At 37.8% G+C, this 22334-nt stretch overlaps 1 protein-coding gene across 18 annotated transcripts in view; it reads left to right on the forward strand.

Moving 5' to 3' along the window:
• The window catches only part of KTN1 (kinectin 1), a 104205-nt gene that overhangs the window by 4922 nt on the left and 76949 nt on the right, over positions 1 to 22334 (forward strand). For 16 of the 18 annotated variants that reach the window (XR_004967402.1, XR_004967401.1, XM_036308080.1 and 13 more), the window contains exons 2-7: positions 1765 to 2317; positions 5130 to 5267; positions 6874 to 7041; positions 8486 to 8616; positions 13907 to 14023; positions 16293 to 16433. Coding sequence is in view for 16 of the 18 variants with exons in the window: in XM_036308080.1 (XP_036163973.1) it covers positions 1792 to 2317; positions 5130 to 5267; positions 6874 to 7041; positions 8486 to 8616; positions 13907 to 14023; positions 16293 to 16433 (1221 nt within the window). In the remaining 2 variants the exon portion in view is untranslated. The remainder of the gene's footprint in view (positions 1 to 1764; positions 2318 to 5129; positions 5268 to 6873; positions 7042 to 8485; positions 8617 to 13906; positions 14024 to 16292; positions 16434 to 22334) is intronic. The other 2 variants (XM_036308170.1, XM_036308226.1) reach the window with 2 other exon arrangements.

Here is a 22334-nt window from a genome sequence, read left to right on the forward strand (position 1 = left end):
TTAATTTAGTTTTCATAGCAATAGCAGCTATTGTCTTTATATTCTCACTAGTGACCCAGCACACGAAATCACGCGAGACCTGGGATCCCAGACCCCGCCGCACCACGGGACTCCCCCGAGTCCCACCAGCGCTGCGAGACCCAGAGTCAAGTCCCTGCCCATCCACACGCGCCTCGCTGTGCACGCAACCTCCTGGTGACTGGTCTTTGGTCGTTATGGCGTTAAGGCCAGTGCGTTTTTATAATATAGATGGGTTTTTATAAAATAGATATTTAGTGGATTTATAAAAATAAATGACTACAGCCTGGTTGGTGTGCTCTGTGGTTGAGTGTCGACCCATGCACCAAGAGGTTGCCGGTTCAGTTGATCAGTGCACATGCCTGGGCTCTTTCCTCAGTACAGGGTGTGCAGGAGGCAGCCCATCGATGTTTCTCCCTCATTGATGTTTCCATAGCGCTCCTTCTCCCTTCTTCTCTCTCTAAAGTCAATAAAAATACACACACAAAAATAAATAAATGACTACACAGGAGAATAGACTGCTAGCCAGAATCATTAGCTTTCTGTAGACACCAGTCCATGTATTTCTACCTAGAGGAGAAATGTCATTTAATTCAGTGAGAGGTTCTTTAAAGTGGTTTCCATATTGAGTAGGCTCTATAGGAGCCATGAGATCCTAGCTGCCTATCATTACTAGAGGAGAATGTCGCTTATCTACCTTTCTTTATTTTCACTCTGAGTAACATCTATAATTAGTTATCAGAACTTATATGATTTTCATATATATTGTCTTTCAAGAGTCTTGATGTTCTACATGCTCCCTGGAAAATGTGGGACAGTTATTTTTTATTCTTGCACACAAGTCATTTAAGTTGTCAAGGAAATAGTCTGATTTGGTTTAATAAGCTGGAAGTCATTAGTTAGACTTAAGTCTTAGACCTCATTAAATCTAAGATTTTTATGCAAGCTTCTTACTGCTCAGTTCTTTAATTATAGAATGTATGATGTAGTGGAAAGAGCATAGGTGCCAAGGAATCTGAAGAGCTTGGGTTTGATTGTGGCTTTGCTGATTATTGCCACTTAATGTATGTGTGAACTTACTATCTTACTTAACTGGCCTGAGGTTCATTTGCCTTGTTTATATGATCTTAGTAGTTGCTACATAAGTGATGGGTAACATTAGAGTGCTTATTTGCTGTAAGGTTCTGTAAATACTTTATGTACAGTATCATTTCATTCTCTCAATCTTATGACATAGGTACTATTTGGTAGAATAAAGGTGCTAGCAGTTTGTGAATGGGCTCTACTCTCTAAAAGGAGTAATGAACCACCTCTATTTTTTTTATTATTAAGAGTGTAGTACTTTTAGTTAATACCCATTGTGTTGATAGTAGTTAATGCCACTTTATTTCCATACATAATAATATTCATGAATATTGTACAATAAAAGTACTAATGAAGTATTAAAGGTGGATATTTGGGGAAAAAATGGATGTCTTAAGTTTTTTTCCTCCTATTAGCATCTTTTCACATGATTGAAAAATGGAAGGATGTGTTACACTTGTTCTAATTACCACACATTTTTCTTCCATAGTGTATTTGAACCTTGTACTTGGCAAGGTAATCAAGTATGTGATTTAAACAACTAACCTGATTAGATTTATAGATCAGGTTAGATCTGAAATGCCACTTGAAAGAGCAGAGGTTTTGTGTATTTAATTTTTATAAGACTAAGTTTTTTTTTTTCTTTCTTTCTTTCTCTTTTAGGCTTTATAGGATCACATTAACAAAAGCATGATGGAATTTTATGAGTCAACATATTTTATTGTTCTTATTCCTTCAGTAGTTATAACAGTAATATTCCTCTTCTTCTGGCTTTTCATGAAAGAAACATTATATGATGAAGTTCTTGCAAAACAGAAGAGAGAACAAAAGCTTGTTCCTACCAAAACAGATAAAAAGAAGGCAGAAAAGAAAAAGAATAAAAAGAAAGAAATCCAGAATGGGAACCTTCATGAATCCGATTCTGAGAGTGTACCCCGGGACTTTAAATTATCTGATGCCTTGGCTGTAGAAGATGAGCAACTTGTACCTGTTCCACTGAATGTGGTTGAAACTTCTAGTAGTGTTAGAGAAAGAAAAAAGAAGGAAAAGAAACACAAGCCTGTACTTGAAGAGCAGGTCACCAAAGAAAGTGATGTATCAAAGATTCCAAGCAAAAAAGTAGAACCTGTCCCAGTTACTAAACAGCCCACACCCCCCTCTGAAACAGCTGCCTCAAAGAAGAAACCAGGACAGAAGAAGTCTAAAAATGGAAGCGGTATTATAATCTATTTAACTTTATTGATGATAGTATTTGTTTTTAATAACTTTAGAGCTTGAAATTCACACCTAATAAAGTATTAGATGTGCATACAAAATGTTAAATGCTGAGTCTGAAACGAAATCATTATCCTTTTTACTGTGTGTTTGCTTTCATTAACATTAATTGCTGATAGAAATAATTGGTATTGATCATAAAACAGCATTTAAAATTAAACTTCATATTACAAGTATTGGAAAGACCTTTAATAGAAACATAAAATCAAACTGTTTTACTAACACCACAAGGGATCTTTAAGTACCAGCAGTTAGAAACTTACTTATTTCAATCAATGCTGTCTAATCAGTGTGATAAGAATTAAAGATGAAAAGATAAATTAGATATATCTTTTCACTCTTGCTTGATTTTGCAAACATTTAGTAGACATCTGTTTTATGGTAGGCATTATACTAGATGCCAGGACTACAGAGATGAATTGTGCATTTTCAAGGTATTTACATTCTAGCTGTAGATACAAACATCTATATATATATAAAAGCCTAAGCGACCGTTTGACCATTCGACCACCAGGAGGCATATGCTCAAAAATAGAGGCATGGAAACATGCAACAGACTGATGAATCTCAGAGGGAAGGGGGGAAGGAGGAGGGCGGGAAGAGAGTAACCAAAGATCTTATATGCATACTAGAGGTCCGGTGCATGGATTCGTGCACCAGTGAGGTCCCTCGGCCTGGCCTGAGGGGATTGAGCTGAAACCGGCAGTCCGACATCTCCCGAGGGATCCCGGATTGCAAGAGGGTGCCGGCCAGGCCGAGGGACCCCACTGGTGTACAAATCCGTGCTCCGGGCCTCTAGTAAATATTATAAAATAAAAAGTTATCTATAATGATCTGTGCATATCTAAACCAGTTTAGGAGTTCTATTTGGCCAATTAGTTCATATAATGACTGAAATTAATCTAAAAGGTTGAGTAAATACTAGCTAGTTTATTTGGATGGCTGGGAAGGGCTGGGGATAGGGTATTACAAGAAGAGGGGAGAAGGACATATAAACCAATAATAAAATGTCATTTATATAAGAGATGTGTAAGGTATAGAAGAAGTACAGAGGTCTAAACAAGTATTTACGGAGACCAGGGGAAAAAAGCTTTACAGAGGAGGGAGTGCCTAAGCTGGGTCTTCCAGGGTGAATCATGTCACCAAGCAAATAGTGGGGTCTTATTCCATACTAGGGGCCCAGTGCACAAATTCGTGCACCTTGAAAGGCACTGTGTGCTGCGAGGCTGCGGTGGGCACAGGGGCGGGTCTCAGCCGATCTTCCAGGCCCCTGCCCAGCCCCTCCCGCTGTGGCCCCCCTCTCTGCTGACAGCCCTGCTCCTGCCGCTGCTGCCGCCGCTGCTGCTGCTGCCGCTGCTGCTGCCATGCGGTGACAGTGCCGGCCCTGCTCGCACCCGCTAATGGTGTGGAGTGATTGGGGCCAGTGCCAGCAGTGGGAGCGAGCAGGGCCATTGCTGGCAGCAGGTGCGAGAGACGGCTTCCAGTCCTGATCGCCTCTCAGGAGCAAGGGGAGGTGGAGAAGCCCTGAGAGGCGATTGGGCCTGGCAGCCGTGGCTTGTACCCGCTGATGGCGCCAAGGGATAGGGGCCGGCGCCACGTGCCGGTAGTGGGTGTGAGTGCGGCCTGCACCAGCAGCAGGTGCGAGCGCTGGGTAGGACTGCAGCGCAGGGGAGCAAAGAATTTTTAGTAACTACTGGAGGCTTGCCTCATGACAGCAACCAGTGCCCCGCCTTGGTCTGGTGCCCCACTCACCTCCACCATCCCACCATGGCCGATGCCCATCATGTTCCGCGTGAACCCCCTGGTGGTCAGCACATGTCATAGCGACCAGTTCTGTTGTTCCACCGTTCGGTCTATTTGCATATTATGGTTTTATATATATAGATTGGTAGAATATCATGTGTAAAGGCACAAAGGTATAAGAATTCAGTGTATTGCCCTGTCTGGTATGCTAAGTGATTAGAGCATCGGCCCAAGCATGGAAACATCGAGGGTTCGATTCCTTGTCAAGGGCACATACCTGGGTTGCAGGTTCGATGCCTATCCCCAGTCAGGGTGTGTGTGGGAGGCAACCAATTGTTGTGTCTCTCTCACATTAATGTTCCTCTCCCTACCCTCCCACTCTCTCCCTCCCATTCCCTGCTTCCCACTTTATGAAATCAATGAAAAAACATCCTCACCAAAAAAAGAATGCAGTGTATTGTTGAACCGTGAAATATGAGGTGTAGGGAGTGGTAGGAAACAAAGCTGAAAAGATATGCAGTGGTTAGTTCATGATGGTTTTTCTATACTGTGCTAAGGAGCTGGGTTGTGATAGTTTAGCCATTGTTGAAGACTTTCAGGTAGGTTAGTTACATGGTCAGATTTATGTTTTAGAAAGACATCTTTGGTCGAACTTGGGAGTACAAATTACATGGGACAGTATTTGATATAGGCAGACTATATCAAAGAGGTTATTGCTTTCCAAAGTTAAGTTGAGGGACTCAGCTATAGTAGTCACAGAAGAAATGGTACATTAGGAATGGCTGAAAAATGGGATTTAAAAGAAGGAGCAAGTGCTAGAATTCTTGATGAAATTAAAGAGCAGGTGTAGCAAAGTAAGAAAGCTACAATGACAAGTTATTAGTGGAAGTTATATATCAGAGCTTAAATTTGGGTGGTAAAGCATTCTTTGAGTTATTTATTAACAATTGTATCTTTTCTGATTATTTTCCTTTATTTTTAATATGATTTTTTATTTATTTTTAATAAAGATGATCAGGATAAAAAGGTGGAAACTCTTATGGTACCTTCAAAAAAGCAAGAATCATTACCCCTCCACCAAGAGACTAAACAAGAAAGTGGATCAGGAAAGAAGAAAGTTTCATCAAAGAAACAAAAGACAGAAAATGGTGAAATGTGTAGATACATATTTTATAAATACTAATTCTATAGCAGCACACTATGATAAGGACCCTAGAGACTTCACATACTCTTTAATTTCCAGTTGAATGTATACTTTAATAGCTTTAATACTAATGTGAGTCCAGGGTTCTCTTTAGCCTTGTGGGTTTGTAGTACTTTGACAGATGGGCAGGGTATAAGTTTGTGATAAAGAAGTATTTATAGTTTAAATATATTCTCATGCTGAACTACATTTTGAAAATAGTGTAAATGGCATACAGACTTTATAGAAGAAAAGGATTCCTGAAATATTTATACTTTTTAATATCACTTAAGGATTATGTTTGATAACATTAGCTTGATCTGTCATTACTTTATATTCGCAACTATTTCCTGAATATAATTTGCATGTATATATGAGAAGCATCCAATTAAATGTGGTAGTGCAATTTTTATATGTTCAGAGTTATCCAGGAGAAACTTAACTGAAATTTATGTAGTTTAAACAGTAATTTTTAAGTAATATTGGGCCGTGTTATCAACTAGTGCTACAAAATAGTAAAATTGAAAAAGGAAAAAATTAAATTCTATTATTTGCATTAAAATTACAACACCTATCAAGCAATCAGGTATAAAAAATATTATGCAAAAACATTTCATAACATTAAATTTTACGTTTTAAGTAAAAGAACTATGCATGCCCAATTTTTTCAAAAGGTAGGAATATAGAGAGATTCCCATATAAATATGGAAGTTTGTATCTCTGACCGACAGGAGACTTTACTGTTCATACTCATAGAGTTTTTCCCATTAAAATTAGGTACAAAGTAAGGAGGCTTTCTTCCTCCACTTTTATACAAAAATATATACTTTTATTGATTTCAGAGAGGAAGGCAGAGGGAGATAGGAACATCAATGATGAGAGAATCATTGATCAGCTGCCTCCTACACACCCCCTACTGGGGATCGAGCCTGCAACCCAGGCACATGCCCTTGACCGGAATTGAACCCGGGACTCCTCAGTCACCAGGCCGACCAGGCCGATGCTCTATCCACTGAGCCGAGCCAAACTGGCTGTAGCTCTTCCTCCACTTTTAATGTTGTTCTGGAAGTTTTAACCAATGTAGTAAGATGTGCCACAGAAATTGGAGGCATACTATTAGAAGTAAGAAGATATCTAGAAGAAACATTGACTGATTTGTGTACTTAGCAAGTCAGAGGAACTCAATTAGAAATTATCACATTCAACAAAGAATCAACATAAAGAAAAATTAATTTTTTCTTGAGCATTAATTAAATGTAAATGGATTCTTAAAACAGAAGAAAAATGAGAACCAACTAAAATGTAAAGGATGTATAAGAAGAAATTTTCAGATACTATTAGAAAGAGATAAGCTGCAAATTTTTAGATGATTTAAATGTTTACTATGAAATAATATTGAACTGGTACTGTGTTTTGACTTTTTAAATGATAAAATAGGAATTTAAAGCCAAATTTAGGTAGTATTAGAGATTTGAAAATAACTGCATTTATCATTAAACTTAAATGTGCTTACATGATATTTACTGCTGTAAAAAAATACTAATTATAATGTTTTTGAATTTAAATTGCAGTCCTGGTAGATGAACCTCTTATTCATGCAACTACTTATATTCCTTTGATGGATAATGCAGACTCAAGTCCTGTGGTGAAGAGAGAGGTTGTTGATCTGATTAAACCTAACCAAGTAGAAGGAATCCAGAAAATGGGGGCTAAAAAACTGAGGGTGGAAACTGATAAAGGTAACATACAGAATGAGGCAATCTATTGTATTGAAAAAAGACATTTTTGAGTTCTAATGGAATTGAGTACATTTTCTCATAGAAGCAATGAATCGCAAAAGACTAATAGAATATTGTAGTAAAGGATTTATTGGTAGTTTTCTAGTCCAACCTCAGTTTTTGGACACTGGCTTTGATTTGAGCAAGGGCTCACAGCTATTGTGGTGTCTGGTGATCTTTTCCCTTCTATGATTGTCTTATGCAAGATTTCTATGCTAATTCACAATCACCTTTTATTTTTATTATCATTTTTAACTTTAACTTTATTGTTGAAAGTATTACAGATGTCCCCCTGTTTCCGCCCCCATTGACACCCTTCCCCACCCACTCCCATGCCTTAACTCCCCCGCCCCCCGCCCCCAGGCCTTTATCACACTATTCTCTATGTCCATGGGTTATGCATATATGCATTAAGTTCTTTGGTTAATTTCTTTTATTTTTTTGATTAATTTCTTAATAGATTAATTTTTTTAGAGTAGTTTTAGGTTTACAGTCAAGTTGAATGGAAAGTACAGAGTTCTCACATACCCCTTGTCCCCACACATGCACACAATGCCTGTTTAAACTTAATAATGTAGCTGAAATATTAAAAGCCCTGGGCTTTTTCGGGTCTAATGGGTAGCAGTTGCTTTTAGGAAGAGTAAGTTGATGCCTAATATGAGAGCACTCGAGGAATTGAGATGGGTGAGTCAGATGTCTGATACATGGATTTTTCTAAATGTTGGGATTTCTTGTATGTATTTGAAAAATCAGATTTCCTTTTAATAATTATCCTCGATCTTATTTTCTCACCTTTAAAATTTGGTTTATATGTCACGAGTATTAAGGTTAAATGAGAATATTTGTGAACATATCTAGTATAGATGCTATTACATCCTAGAGACTTGAGTGATTTTTTTGTTTTTAAAGTGAGGGCATATTGGCACCTTAGTATTAAATTTTTGAATTTAAATTGCAGTCTTTTTTTTTTTATTTTTTTTTATTAAGGTATTACAAATGTGTCCTCATCCCCCCCATTAGCCCCAACCTCCCCCCCACACACAAACTCATGCTCCCATCCCCCTGTTGTCCATGTCCATTGGTTTGGCTTATATACATGTATACAAGTCCTTCGGTTGATCTCTTCCCCTTACCCCCGCCCTCCCCTACTAAATTGCAGTCTTGTTAGATGAACCAAGTATTGTACAGTTTGAGCAAATTGTCAGTTAATGTAATTCATTCCATATTACATTAAAGATGCTTAAACACTTGCTCTCTCTTGACTAGAGTATTTATTTTTGTTTGACGCAATATAAGTCTGTTTTGTCTTGGTTATTTTCTGGGTTAAGAATTCTTGATGCTTGCTTTACTGAAGTTACGGTGTCTTTTAAATGCCAACTGTTATTTTGTTTTGTTTTGCTTTTAGAAAATGCTGAAATGAAATTTAAAGATTTTATTCTGTCCTTGAAGACTATGATATTTTCTGAAGATGAAGCCCTTTGTGTTGTAGACCTGCTAAAGGAGAAGTCTGGTGTGATACAGGATGCTTTAAAGAAGGTAAGCATATTTTTGGTTATGAGCATATATGGAAGCAGATTAGAAGTTCTCCAAGCAAAACTTTTGCTAGAGCAATAAATTATCATCTACTTCCATTCTTTATACCCCAAAGTTTATGGCCACATTTAGAAGTTCTAGAATGTCCTTAGAAGTTATTTCATATACCCACACTAATCAGTACACTTACTTAGGTGTGTGTGTCATTAGATGCTTTGACAAAACCAAATTGCTTACAAGTAAGATGATTTATTTCACTTTAAAGTCTTTTGGCTCCTGGCTAAGTTGTACTTTGCTATCTTCTAATTGGAAGTATTGAAAGCAAGTTCAGGTGATTTCTGGATAGCATATAGGGAATATTTTTGTGACTGAAGATAGCACCATTCAAAAACCTGGGAATTTGTTATTGTCTGTGCATGTATATAGTATTACCCTTGTAAAATAAATAAATTATTTGGATAGTGTAATCATTGCTATGACTAAAATAAGTAAGGAAACAAAAACACAAAAACAAAATCTGTGGAGTTAATATTTAATTCCTCATGAGTCTTGCTCACTATATTATGTGTACTATGTTATACTGGGAAAGGTGACAAGTTTTTATGTGTTACTTGTGTAACATAAGATGACACAATTTCTGGTATTCATTATTTGATGTAGCCTTAATTGTTCTAAACACACACACATTAAACCCTCTACCCCCCCAAAAACACTAATTATCTGCTTTAAAACCTTGAGTGGCTTCCATATTTTCTTAAACACACCCCACCCCCACCCCCTACCCAATCCAAGCTATCACTTCTCACCTGATTGTCTTCAATAGTCTCCAAGGTAATGTTTCTGCTTTCCCTGTTAGTCCTCTAATTTATTTTTTTAATACAACTGCAAGGTGACCTTTATAAACCCTTAGGTGTCTTTCTCTTTGCAATTAGAATATAACCCAAATTCCTTAGCAGGACTTTGTCTATCTCTCTCTCTAACCTTACCTCATGGCATTTTCCCTGTCACTCACTACATTTCACCTATTCTAGGTCTCTTCTGGTTCCTCTAGAGCAGGGATGGGGAATGTCCAGCCGGAAATAATTTGATCTGGCTCTGCCAAGGCATTAGGGGTGTATTTGACCAAATATAGCAGGCTCATTTTAAGTTGATAATTTTGTATGGCCTGCGAATGATGTTCTAAATATACAGTGGCCCTTGGCAGAAAAAAGGTTCCCCACCCTTGCTCTAGCGCAGTGGTTCTCAACCGTCCTAATGCCGTGACCCTTTAATACAGTTCCTCATGTTGTGGTGACCCCCCAATTTCATTGTTGCAAATTGGACATAATTAAAGCATAGTGATTAATCACAAAAAACAATATGTAATTATATATGTGTTTTCCGATGGTCTTAGGCGACCCCTGTGAAAGGGTCGTTCGACCCCCAAAGGGGTCGCGAACCACAGGTTGAGAACCGCTGCTCTAGAGCATACCAATCCTTCTATTTGGACTGTCCCAACAGCCCACACTCCCCTAACCTCCCAATTTCTCCCCTTGGCTAATGCTTCTTTCAGATCTCCACTTAAATATCCTTTCCTCATATAAAGATAATTTGAATTCCCCGTCCAGATAGTTTTCACTGTTGTTTCTCATAACTCTCTGGACTTTTTGTCGTAACATTTACTTAGCATTATAAGTCTGTCCATGCTTGTAAGTATCTATTGATAACGTGTCTTATAAACCTATGGCGTTTTACAATGTAGAATGCTTGTTGGATAGTCTTCATATGGTATCAGCAATGGCCCAGAGTAAACAAGGTGTTTGAGGGTAATCAGAGTAAGTGTTATAACTCTAAGTGACTTTGGATACAAAATCAGATTATTCTGCTGCAAAGAACATTCTTGAAATTATTAATTGATGAATTTGTCACTTGATGTACTTCATTTTAATTGGATAAGTATATATAAAAAAGAGTAGTCATTTTATTGTTTGAGACAGTGTTGCACTTTAGTGAGTAGGTGGGAAATGAAACTCCCCTGGATAGGTATTTTAGGCAGGCCAAGGAGGAATTGGGGACTGCTAAAGACAGCGTTTTGACATAAAGTATTTTGAAACTACATTTTTTCCCCCTTTCCTTGGAATGCTCTGGGTCTCTCTGGAGTGGTTCTATTCTCATCAGAAGGGACTCAGTGCCCTGTAGGTCCACTGTATCAGGGAAAGACTAGGTAAGTTTAATTTCTTCCTTTTTTGTCAGAGAAACTGAGTCTTGGTCAGACCTTTTGATAGATTTCAAGGTCCCAAATGTAAATGAATCCCCAATCTTATAAAGACCACTTGAGAGAAAGGGGGAAGATAAATGCAGGAGCATTTGCACAGGCATAGGGTATAGGTAGAGGGGTTAGAAGACTTGCTGATTAATTACATATGGTGGTTAAAGAAGAGTCCTCTAGAATGAATGCTTGTTTTGCTCTTGAGTAACTGGATAGATTGTGGTGATAATGGTATTTGTGAACACTTGCAGAGGAAGAGAGAGTAGAGGATTGTTTTTTTTAGGAAGTTGTTTTAGGTATTCTTTGGATCATTTAAATGGATAGGATCATTTCACAATTGAATATATGTTTATTTCTCTGGAGTTGAAAAAGGATTTCAATGGAAGTGATTTAGGCTATTAATGTATTATCACCAATACGTATGGTGGATGTATATTAAACCAGAGAGGATGTAAAGAGTGATAAGAAAGTTAAAGAATGAGAAACATTAACATTTAAAGGGCAGGGAAAGCCACCACAAAGAAGGAGAAGGAGACATATCAGGAGACAGTGGGATCACAGGTGCTTAGGGAGGATTGAAACTTTAGGGGTTGGGGAAGAGAGATTGCATAATTAGAGAGGAGGTATTATGTTGTGTGTGTGGGTGCACATGACTTGTGTTTAAGCTACAGTACTAGTGTGGTGTATATTTAGAGTGTAGGTTAAAATCTTGGGCCCTGGAGTTACATTTCCTGCATTCAAATCTGGGTTCTGCCACGTTGAACTTTGTGGCCTTAGATAGGTTACTTAACCTCGGTGCCTCAGTTTTCCCATCTCTGAAATGGGAATGATAATCAGGTTTTGAGAATTAAATGAGATAATATGTAGTAGGTGCTTAGAGTTCCTAGCCTACAGTAATTGCTCAAAATATGTTAACTGTTAATGTGGTTACCATAAAAAATTTTAAAGATGTATTTGATTATCTTAGTTAATAGGTTAATTAGTTTCTTAGTATTGGCCTTTAAATACACTTGCCTCAATAAAGTAATTTTTCAACTTTAAATTATTAACTGTTTTGGCCCAATGTTATATAATAGGAGGAAATCTGCTTACTTAAGTTTTTTCCTATCTTCTCTCTTCTTTCCTAGCTTTTGTTAATTATAACATTTGTTTATCAGGTACTTCTAATATTTATTGCTTCTTTTGTGACTATAATTCTCATGTTTGTTTTAGTCTTAATTCTACAGTTTAATGATGGGTTCAAAGCTTGATACCAGTTCTTTTGCCATAGCTTCTGTATTCATCTCTTGGTTGCCTGAAGTTGTTTTTCCTGGAATTTCTTCAAGAAGGGCTCATGGAAACTATATTTCCCAAATTCTGGCAAGTTAAATGCTTCTTTGTCATCTTTATACTTGAATGATAATTTGGTGGGGTATAATGTTTCTGGATGTCACTTTCTTTCCTTGAGAAATTTTCATATTTGCTTTACTATTCTCTACATTCAAATTGCTGGATACAGATCTGAGACCTGCCTGAATTTTGCACTCTTTTCATGTGTTTTTGTTGAACTATATTCACAATAAAAACATCCTTTGGGCAGTCAACCAAGTTTTTATTATTTATTGGACTTTTCCAGTATATGCCCTACTGTACAAACATCCAGGGATTCAGCTTCTTTGAAGTTTAGCAGTAATTTTACTATAATATGTCTGAGCATTGACTCCTTTATTAATATTACTTGGGATAAAGCATGTCTTTTCAATAATGAGATTCAGTGTCCCTTAAAAATAAGTAAAATAATGAGTATCAATTAAGCATATGTTGGATCTTCTTTGTTGTCTTTAATCTTTCATATTTATTTTAATTCTAAAAAAAAGCTTTTGGTTTATTTGCTTCTTTTTATTTACTTCACCTTGTACTCTGTCTCATTGTATTTTTAGCAGTCTTTCTTTTTCTGTTTGTTGCTTCTATTTGGATTATATTTCTGAGATGGTGTTACTTTTACTTCTGCTTTGGGTTTTGCCAGCTCATATTTTATCTCCTTCTGTGGTCTGGTCTTTTCTCTGAGCTCTTTCTCTGAGCTCTGTTCTTTGCTCTTATTTTTCCAGAAATGACTGTTATACCAGGTTTTTAAAAATCATGGTGATATATTTTAATTACAATTTTTGTCTACTCTTTGACAATCTTTTTCTGGCGATTTTTCTTCTTGCCATTTGTTTTTTCTTATTATTTTCCTTTTTTTTTCTTTCTTGTATCTTGTATAGACCCTGTTTTATTTCTTTTTGATCAGTCCTCCTCTCCCACTGAGGGGTGTTCTCGTTGGGCTGTTTGTGTGATTGAGTTCTTTTAGCCTTTGCTTCTTCCCAGATAAAATCTTCTTTATAGAGAGTTTCACTAGAGAATCTCCCTTGACTATGCCTCACTGTAGCTGCTTTCTCTGAGTAAAGTTTGTATGATTTCTTCTTCATTTTTTATTTATACTGCTTCTTGAGACCTTCTTCCAAGAAAATTTCTACCTTCTGTCTTTGTACTTGTTCCTGATGTCAAGTGGGAGATTGTTGGTTTTGCTTCTCAGGATATGCCTATTAACTTCAGAGAACTAAGCACCCATGGCACTTCTGTAGTTTTGGGTATATTCTGACAGGGTTGTTGAGCACCTGTGTTTGATTTCCACTGCTTTTGGCAATCTTTCCTGATATTACAGATGACTTTGACATTACAGATGACTTTCATTTTGGTGCATTTTGGTTTCATATTATTCTTTTGATTTTTTAGGAGGAGGAAGGGGAGATTGCTATATTGATTCATGGTTAAAAACTGGAAGACCTATATAATTCTCCATAAAAATATGTTTTTTTGATTAATATGTATCCTATTTTGTGCATCAGAATATATACTGATACAGTGACTTTTCTGAATGATATTTTACTTACCAGTAGTTGGCAGTCATTCTACTTACATGTATTAGTGAGCTCTGTATTGGCTTAAGAACACTTGATCTAGATATTTCATTTTCATTAGCCTGTTTTAAATACTACTAATACTGTATTGATTTCTCAATTGTAGTCAAGTAAAGGAGAATTGACTGTACTTGTACATCAGCTTCAAGAGAAAGATAAATTACTTGCTGCTGTGAAGGAAGATGCTGCTGCTATGAAAGATCGGTGTAAGCAGTTAACCCAGGTGAAGACATTCTTGCATTTAAAGGATATACTTTTCTTTAAGCAAAGGCTATTGTATTTTTTTATTGATTTTAGAAAGAAGAAGGGAAAGAGAGAGAGAGAGAGAGAGGAACATCGATGTGAGAGAGAAACATTGATGTGAGAGAGAAACATCGATCGTTGTCTCCCACACATGCCTGACCAGATTCAAATCTGAAACTCGAGTATGTGCCCTGACCAGAAATTGAACCCCCCACCTTTTGGTGTGCAGGATGATGCTTCAACCAACTGAGCCACACCAGCCAAGGCTACAGGATATACTTTTTGAATCAGAATCAATGAAGGATTTTAGAAATTGTCCACAATTCCCGAGTTAATTATTTGTGTAAAAGTCATTTTCGTTTAGAGTTTTGGTGGTGGGGTCTTACTCTTTTGTGTTATTTATAGCCTACAGTTGAATTATGAATTTAAAATAACAGTACTTATAGATATCCTAATTTCAAAATAATGGAAGCATTTGGACATTTGGACATTGTTCAGTTGACCCGACTTAAATTATTCTCTATAGAAACACAAAACTCAGTGTGATTTTGTTTAAATTATAAAAATTTACAATTTCTAATCATTGAAGTTCTTCAAGCCCTGGAAATTTTACTCTGAGAGGTAAAGAAAGACCTTTAAAAAATCATGTTAAATGATATAAACTTCCAGATGTAAGGTACAGCATGGTGACTACAGTTAATAATACTGTAATGTGTATTTGAAAGATTCTAGGAGAGTAGACCTTAAAAGTTCTTAAACAAGAAAAAAAATTTCCAACTGTGTGGTGTTGATATTAACTAGACTTATTTTTCTATATCTACAAATAATGAATCATTGTGTTGTAAACCTGAAACTAATATAATGTTCTATGTCAATTAAATCTCAAAAATATTATGTAGACTGAGAACATAATTGAAAGTCAGTAGAAAATGTGGTCTCATTCCTTCTGAAACACTATTTCTCCTTTTAGGAATTAAATACAGTAGAGTAAAATGAGGTTTATTTCTGCATCATTCACAGAACTTCTTCATGACATGAGCATGGCCTTATTTGAATATAAAATTCTTTATGTGAATTTGAAATAAATATGTCATTGGAAAAACTTGGTCAGATTAAGATTAATCAAAGTTACTAAAATAATCATTTGCTTAAGATTAGAAACTTTAATATAGTTTTATGTTGCTATATTTTTCTGACTGTATTTAAAAAATTTAATAAGGTAACTACTTTTTGGTTATTCATTGAGCTGTACACTTAGGATGTGAATACTTTTTCCTAAGTCCTTTATATCAGTATAACAATTTCCTAATGTAAATGAACTAACTCTTTTGGGCAACCATAAATTACATAAAAATCGTAAATTTTGTCAGTTTCTTACTGCAGGGACATGGGCTGATCATACCTGCAGATAACTTTAAAATTGTTTGGCTTTTTTTTTTTTTACTTTGATAATTAATATTTGTTCTAGAAGTTCATAATATTTGCAACACAAAATGAAACCACCCTTTTAAGATTTGACTTAGGAAGATAATAAAACTTTACTTTCTGATTTTTTACTTTTCCCTTATTCCAAATTTCCATTCTGCTATAAACATATCAATTTCTTTCCCTAGGAAAGAGGCTTCTTTTTTCCTCTTCTATGCTATTTTTTCCAGTCCTTTTTTTTTTGTACCCTAAAAGAGAGCTAGTACCTACAAATTATAGAGAATTAACTGTTTTGCTTTTTTTTTTTTAAAAAAATGTATTGATTATTGATTGATTTTAGAGGGAGAGAGATAGAAGCAGCAATTTGTTGTTGCACCCATTTATGCATTCATTGGTTCTCCTTGTGTGTGCCCTGACTGGAGATTGAACTGACAACTTTGGTATCGGGACGATGTTCTAACCAACTGAGCGACCCGGCCAGGGGAACTTTTTTGCTTTTAAAATGTTCCTTCTTATCAAGTTAGAAGGTAGGATTTATTTCAGTTTCAGCTCTAACTCTTAGACCAAAAAGTGCATTTGAAATAAGAATTAACAGAACAGTGTTTATGAGGGAATTGGTGTAAAGAGAAGGTGAGATGCAGATGATAGTGTTTTTATTTTTAACCTTTGACCTTACTTTTTAAGTACTTATTTCAGAATTCCTGATTATTTTACTGACATTATTTTTGTTGATGTTAAAAATGTTTTCTTATTATTAGAGTCGTATGTACGTATATTTTTAATGACACATTTTTCATAATGTTTTTTCTGGTTTACTCTTCTAGGAAATGATGACAGAGAAAGAAAGAAGCAATGTGGTTATAGCAAGGATGAAAGATCGGATTGGAACATTAGAAAAGGAACATAATGTATTTCAAAACAAAATGCATGTCAGTTATCAAGAGACTCAACAGATGCAGATGAAGGTATATCTTCATTCTTTGAAAACAAAGTAAAGTATTTGCATTGATTTAATTTGCTTAAGTGCCTAATATGGTAAGGCTCTATGCTGGGCCATAGTACAGTGGCTAGTTAAGCTGGCTGCCTTCTTAAGTAAACAACTTTTGTAGGTGGGGATGAGGAAGGGGGCTGGAAGTTGACAAGTAAATACTCCATTATAATAGTGGTGTAAGCATTGGGTGCTTTGGAACAATGGAGATGGGAGGTGGGGAAGAGAAGGAATGGTAGGGAAGACTTGTTAGAAATGTTATGCAGACTGTTGAATCTTTTGAAACAATTAGGCATGGTCAGCTAAGAGGATGAAAGAGTGGGCACTGGGTATAAGGCACTTGGTGTGATTCCTTAGTCACATCTCTAGAGATGATAATTCATTGGGTCTATTTTGGGGGCAATTAGAGGTTTTTAATTAGTGTACTCCAGAGTTTCCCATACAGAATGTCTAGAGATAACAGTTTGTAAGAAATAAAACTTATGTTATTTGGGAGTCAAGACTGGAATGTAGAAGAGAAGATCTAGAGAAGTAAATAGAGGTCCTGTCTTAAAGGGCCTTGTATAACTGAAGATTGGGGAGCCAGTGAAATTTAGCAAATCAGAGGTGTTGATGCCAGAGGAATTAAAGGGCCAGACTTCCCAGACATAAGTGGGAGTGAGGCCCTGGGGGTGCCGCTGAAAGAAGCATTTTCAGAAGCCCCCACAGGAGGATGAAATGTGGAAGAAGGTTTTATTGGGGTTGAGTTATATTTCCCTAGTTCCAGTGTCTCTTTTCCCCCATGCCAGTCCTGGAAGAGGGGCAGCTGGGATTTCAGCAGAATCAGAAACAAGGCAGTGTCCAAAGTTCCTGTTCAATGTTGCAGCCGATTGTGGTTCAGCATTCAAGCCAGATTAAAATACATCAGTCCATGTGTGGAATCCAACATGGCCTTGTGCCATGTGGGTACAGCGTAGCCTCCTGCAGCAGGAGTCCCCAGAGGGCTGGTGTGTGTGTGTGTGTGTGAGAGAGAGAGAGAGGAAGGGCTGAGCTTTCTTTGTTTAGAAGTTTATATATTTAGATTTCCCAAGCTTGCAGTGGCCACACTCACCTTGGCCTCGAGTTGTTTTCAGTTGTGATTGACAGGCAAGTATTTTCCCACTTCCCTCAGACCTTACTGGGAATGTGTCTAAACTACCTTTGTCTAGTCCAGCCATGGGCAAACTACAGCCCGCGGGCCGAATCCGGCCCGTTTGAAATGAATAAAACTAAAAAAAAAAGACCGTACCCTTTTATGTAATGATGTTTACTTTGAATTTATATTAGTTCACACAAACACTCCATCCATGCTTTTGTTCCGGTCCTCTGGTCCAGTTTAAGAACCCATTGTGGCCCTCGAGTCAAAAAGTTTGCCCACCCCTGATCTAGTCCCTTCCCTAGTCAATGAGCTGGGAACAAACTTGGAGTCTTAAATGAAGCTTTTTGGCAAAACTGAACAAATGTCATGCCTATACTGATCGGTTTCCCTTTTCATTCCTTTCATGTTAAATAACAATCAGGTTATTAAAATGGCATCAGTGTGATTATATTAGTATTTTAAATTATTACTCTGGCAGTATTGTGGAGAATGGAACAAAGGATAGATCTTTTGGAAAGCTTTTGCAGGAAACCAGGAGAACAAAGTCCTTAAATCAGATGTTGACAATGGAAAGATGAGTTTGAGTGATTTAAAAGAGGAGATGGAGCTTAGTGATAGAGTGGAGGAGAGAGGAAGAGAGAAATGATAATGAAGGATAACTCCTACAGTTTTGGTTCTGTCTCTTGTTCTTACTTTCACCTGTCTTCTAGTATTTAAGAAGGCTCCATTCTTACTGTATGTATCTTTTCTCTGTATCATCCATTTTCATGATTCCAATTGGGGTCTAGTTCAGTGGTTTTTGTTTTTTGTCTTTTTTTTTTTTTTAGATTGAAATATTATCTTTATTGCTAATAAAGAGAGTTTTGGAGAACATGGTTTGGGTCTGCTTGCCAAGTGGGCTTATAATACCTTCTTAATTGAACTTTCTGAACCAGTAATTTTTTGAAATTATTTTCGTTGCTGGATGATGCTTCAGTTTGGAAGCTCTTTTCATCACCTGTCTAAAATCATACTCTTGCTTTTGATCAGGTTGTTTTTGTTTTCCAACATTTTGAGGCATTATTATTACTCTTCAGTCCTTTGACTTTTCTCCCTTGCCAGTCTATAGTTTATTCTTAAAACCTTAATAGATTCTCTATTTCTTGTTACTCTTGCATTTAAGGCTTAGACATTACCTTAGTTCAGTGGTTGGCAAACTGCGGCTCGCGAGCCACATGTGGCTCTTTGGCCCCTTGAGTGTGGCTCTTCCACAAAATACCGACTTCTGTGCATGGGCCACTAAGTTTCAATCCCACTGTACATGCATGCCCGCACGTGGTATTTTGTGGAAGAGCCACACTCAAAAGGCCAAAGAGCCGCATGTGGCTCCCGAGCCGCAGTTTGCCAACCACTGCCTTATTAGTTTATTATTTCATACTGTTGCCGGTGGAAATGGGGTCCTCTCACAGAGTTGCAAGAAAAGCATTTCAGGAGACCCATGCATGGGAGGATAAGATGCAATGGTAAGGTTTATTGGGATAGAAATAGAAGGCTGCCCCCAGGTTCCTGATGTCTTATTGCCATCTGTCCCCCTGTGAAAAAAGTTCAGCCTTGTCTTCATCAAACCCAGGAAAATAGCTAATGTCCAGAAATTCTGTGCAATTGTTTAGTCCATGTCAAGCTTAGTCCAGTTCAACCTCTGTCCCTGTCTAGCTAGCATAGTCTCTGTTCCTATCTGCACTCCACTTGGCGCTGTGTTGCTTTACCCAGGCTAGCACTTGGTGCCTGCACTTAGAGTGCCCGTGGGTGGCTGGCCTCCTGCAGGCGACTGCTATGCCCATATGGCTACTGTGGAGAGAGAATGCATGAGCATATGAATGGTGAGAGAGAGACAGACAGACTGAGAAAGAGAGAGATTGCTTTTAAGCTTGGACTATGTTATCTCTGATTTGGGAAGGACCAGGTGCTCTTTCAAACAAATCCCTGTTGGTGCTGCATCCTCCCCCTAACTGATCCATTTTTTAGTTCTTGCCTGTTTCTGTGTCTTTTATCCAATCAAATCCTTCTCTCAGGTAAGGCAGCTCCTCTCCTTTATGGTCTCCATCTTGGCTCCCATGCATGCCTGAAAGTAGAAAGACCTTCCCCTGTACCATCTTGGCTTCTTTCTTCTGGGCATGTGCCCAATAGAGGAATTTCTTCTTTGTTATTTTATTCCTTCCTCCTTTAGTTTGGGAGAGTGGGCCAATTATACCCAGGGGAGATTGTAAAGCCAGTCCTTCCTTCCTACATGGGGCAAAGAGGGGTGTTAATCCTGTTGGTGGGGCAATGCTCTGATCCCCTGGGGAGCATATGAATGCTGCAACTTCCTAGTTAAGCAGGCTTATTGCCTAATTTAGCTCCCTCTTACATTAGGCTTCTCAATGTCTGATTCCCTTTGCTCCCTTCCTTTATTAATAACAAGCTACCTACACTAACAATTCTAACATATTTGTAGCACCTTCTTTAATAGGTCTCTCATTTCTGTGCTAACATGATTAGTACCAGATTTATGTTTATAAAACACTATTTTGATCACATTGCTAACCTACTGCAAATTTTTAACATACTCTTCACTGCTATCAAAGTGTAAATGTTTTCCATGGAATTACACTAATAATGGAATAGTACAAAAGAAGTGAATGACTGTTGTCAGGTTATTACCACATCCACTGCTGCTTTTATGTTTTCATTTGGTCCAGTCCTCCATCTTTCCATCCTCCAGACATTTGAAATATTCTTTCCCATGAGTCAGATTATGGAAGAACTGATTTTTCCAGCCTCAGGTGATATTTTCTTCTTCTTAATTGCTACTTAATGTTGATTTGAAAATTAGCTAGGTACTTATAGCATCATCTTTTATTGAGGATGAAAGGTGTTGAAGTGGTTCATCTTTTTTTTTTATTTGATTGCTTATAGAGGCCATGATATATAGATCCCATATAATAAATTCTCTGAAAAATAGAAACATACATTTTAATTTCTCTTAAATAGATTTATTAAAAATTATTAAGATTATTTTACATATTGAAGTAAGATATGTCCTTATGGAGATAGAAGAGCCAGTGTTCTTTATCTTTTGATTCTATAATTCTGAAATAAAAAATTAGAGGCCAGAATATTTTAGCAAATAGATTTTTGTGTAATGAATTTGCCATATATTTGGTTATGGCTCAGTTTGCAATTTAATATAAATGTATTGAACATACTTTCAACTTTAAAGCTTGATTACTAAAATCTTTAAAAAATATTGTGTACATAAAATTGACATAGGATTAAGACAGGCTTAATTCTGTATGAGTCTGGGGTAGGAAAAAGATTCTAAATCATTTTTAGTTCTGAAAAGCATCTCAGTGTATTTATTTTGCATTTCAAATATGATAAGCAGCTAGCATCTACTTGCATTCTTTTTTTTAAAAAATATTTTTTAATTGATTTCAGAGAGGAAGGTAGAGGGAGAGAGAGAGATAGAAACATCAATGATGAGAGAGAATCACTGTTTGGCTGCCTCCTACATGCCCCCTACTGGAGACCGAGCCTGCAACCCAGGCATGTGCTCTTGACTGGAATCGAACCCGGGACTCTTCAGTCCACAGGCCAACACTCTATCCACTGAGCCAAATTGGCTAGGGCTACTTGCATTCTTTTTTAAAAATTATATTTTTATTGATTTCAGAGAGGAAGGAAGAGTGAGAGAGAGAGAGAGAGAGAGAGAGAGAGAGAGACATCAATGATGAGAGAGGATCATTGATCAGCTGCCTCCTGCATGCCCCATACTGGGGATTGAGCGCACAATCTGGGCATGTGATCTTGATGAGACTCGAACCCAGGACCCTTCAGTCTGTAGGCCAACACACTATTCACTGAGCCAAACTGGCTAGAGCAGCTGTGGGCAAACTACGGCCTGCGGGCCGGATCCGGCCCGTTCGGCTGTTCTATCCGGCCCGCGGAGCCAAAAGAGTGGAGGGTTCTCTTGCTCTCCCCTCCGCTCCTTCACCAGCAGCAGTGTTAACATGTATTAGTTCACACAAACACTCCATCCATGCTTTTGTTCCGGCCCTCCGGTCCAGTTTAAGAACCCATTGTGGCCCTCGAGTCAAAAAGTTTGCCCACCCCTGGGCTAGAGCTACTTGCATTCTTGGATTTCTGTGACAGCTGTTATTTGCTTTGCCTTCATCACTATCAAAGTGTATTTCATCTTTTAAATTCTATATAATAAATAGCTAATATGCTAATTAGACCGAACATCAGAACGACCGTCTGGACAACCTTTTGGATAAAGCCAGGGCTGCAAGGGCCAGCCGAGGCTGTGAGGGCCGCATGAATTCCGTGCATTGGGCCTCTAGTTTCTTTATATTTAAGGATGGTGCAAACTTTATTCTTGATGCCTTTTATGTTCTCACTAGAGGCCCATTGCAGGAAGATTCCTGCAAGAATAGGGCTTCCTGAGCGAAACCCGCTGAGGCGGGCTTTGCACCCGCTCCGCCACCTGGCTGGTTTCCCTCCTGCTCCGCCGCCCAGCTGGTTTCCCTCCGCTTCTGCTGCCCGGCTGGTTTCCCTCCCGCTCTGCCGCCCGACTGGTTTCCCTCTTGCCTCCCGCCTCCGCCGCCTTGGCTCCGTTACTGTCTCCGCCGCCTCTACTTTGCTCCCTTCTGCAGCGCTTTGCTTCCATGTTGTCTTCAGTCTTTGCTCCCAGCTGGTATATGCAAATTAACTGCCATCTTGGTTGGGTTAATTTGCATATAG

Source organism: Myotis myotis, unplaced genomic scaffold (assembly GCF_014108235.1).
Source record: "Myotis myotis isolate mMyoMyo1 unplaced genomic scaffold, mMyoMyo1.p scaffold_m19_p_1, whole genome shotgun sequence".
Classification (NCBI taxonomy): domain Eukaryota; kingdom Metazoa; phylum Chordata; class Mammalia; order Chiroptera; family Vespertilionidae; genus Myotis; species Myotis myotis.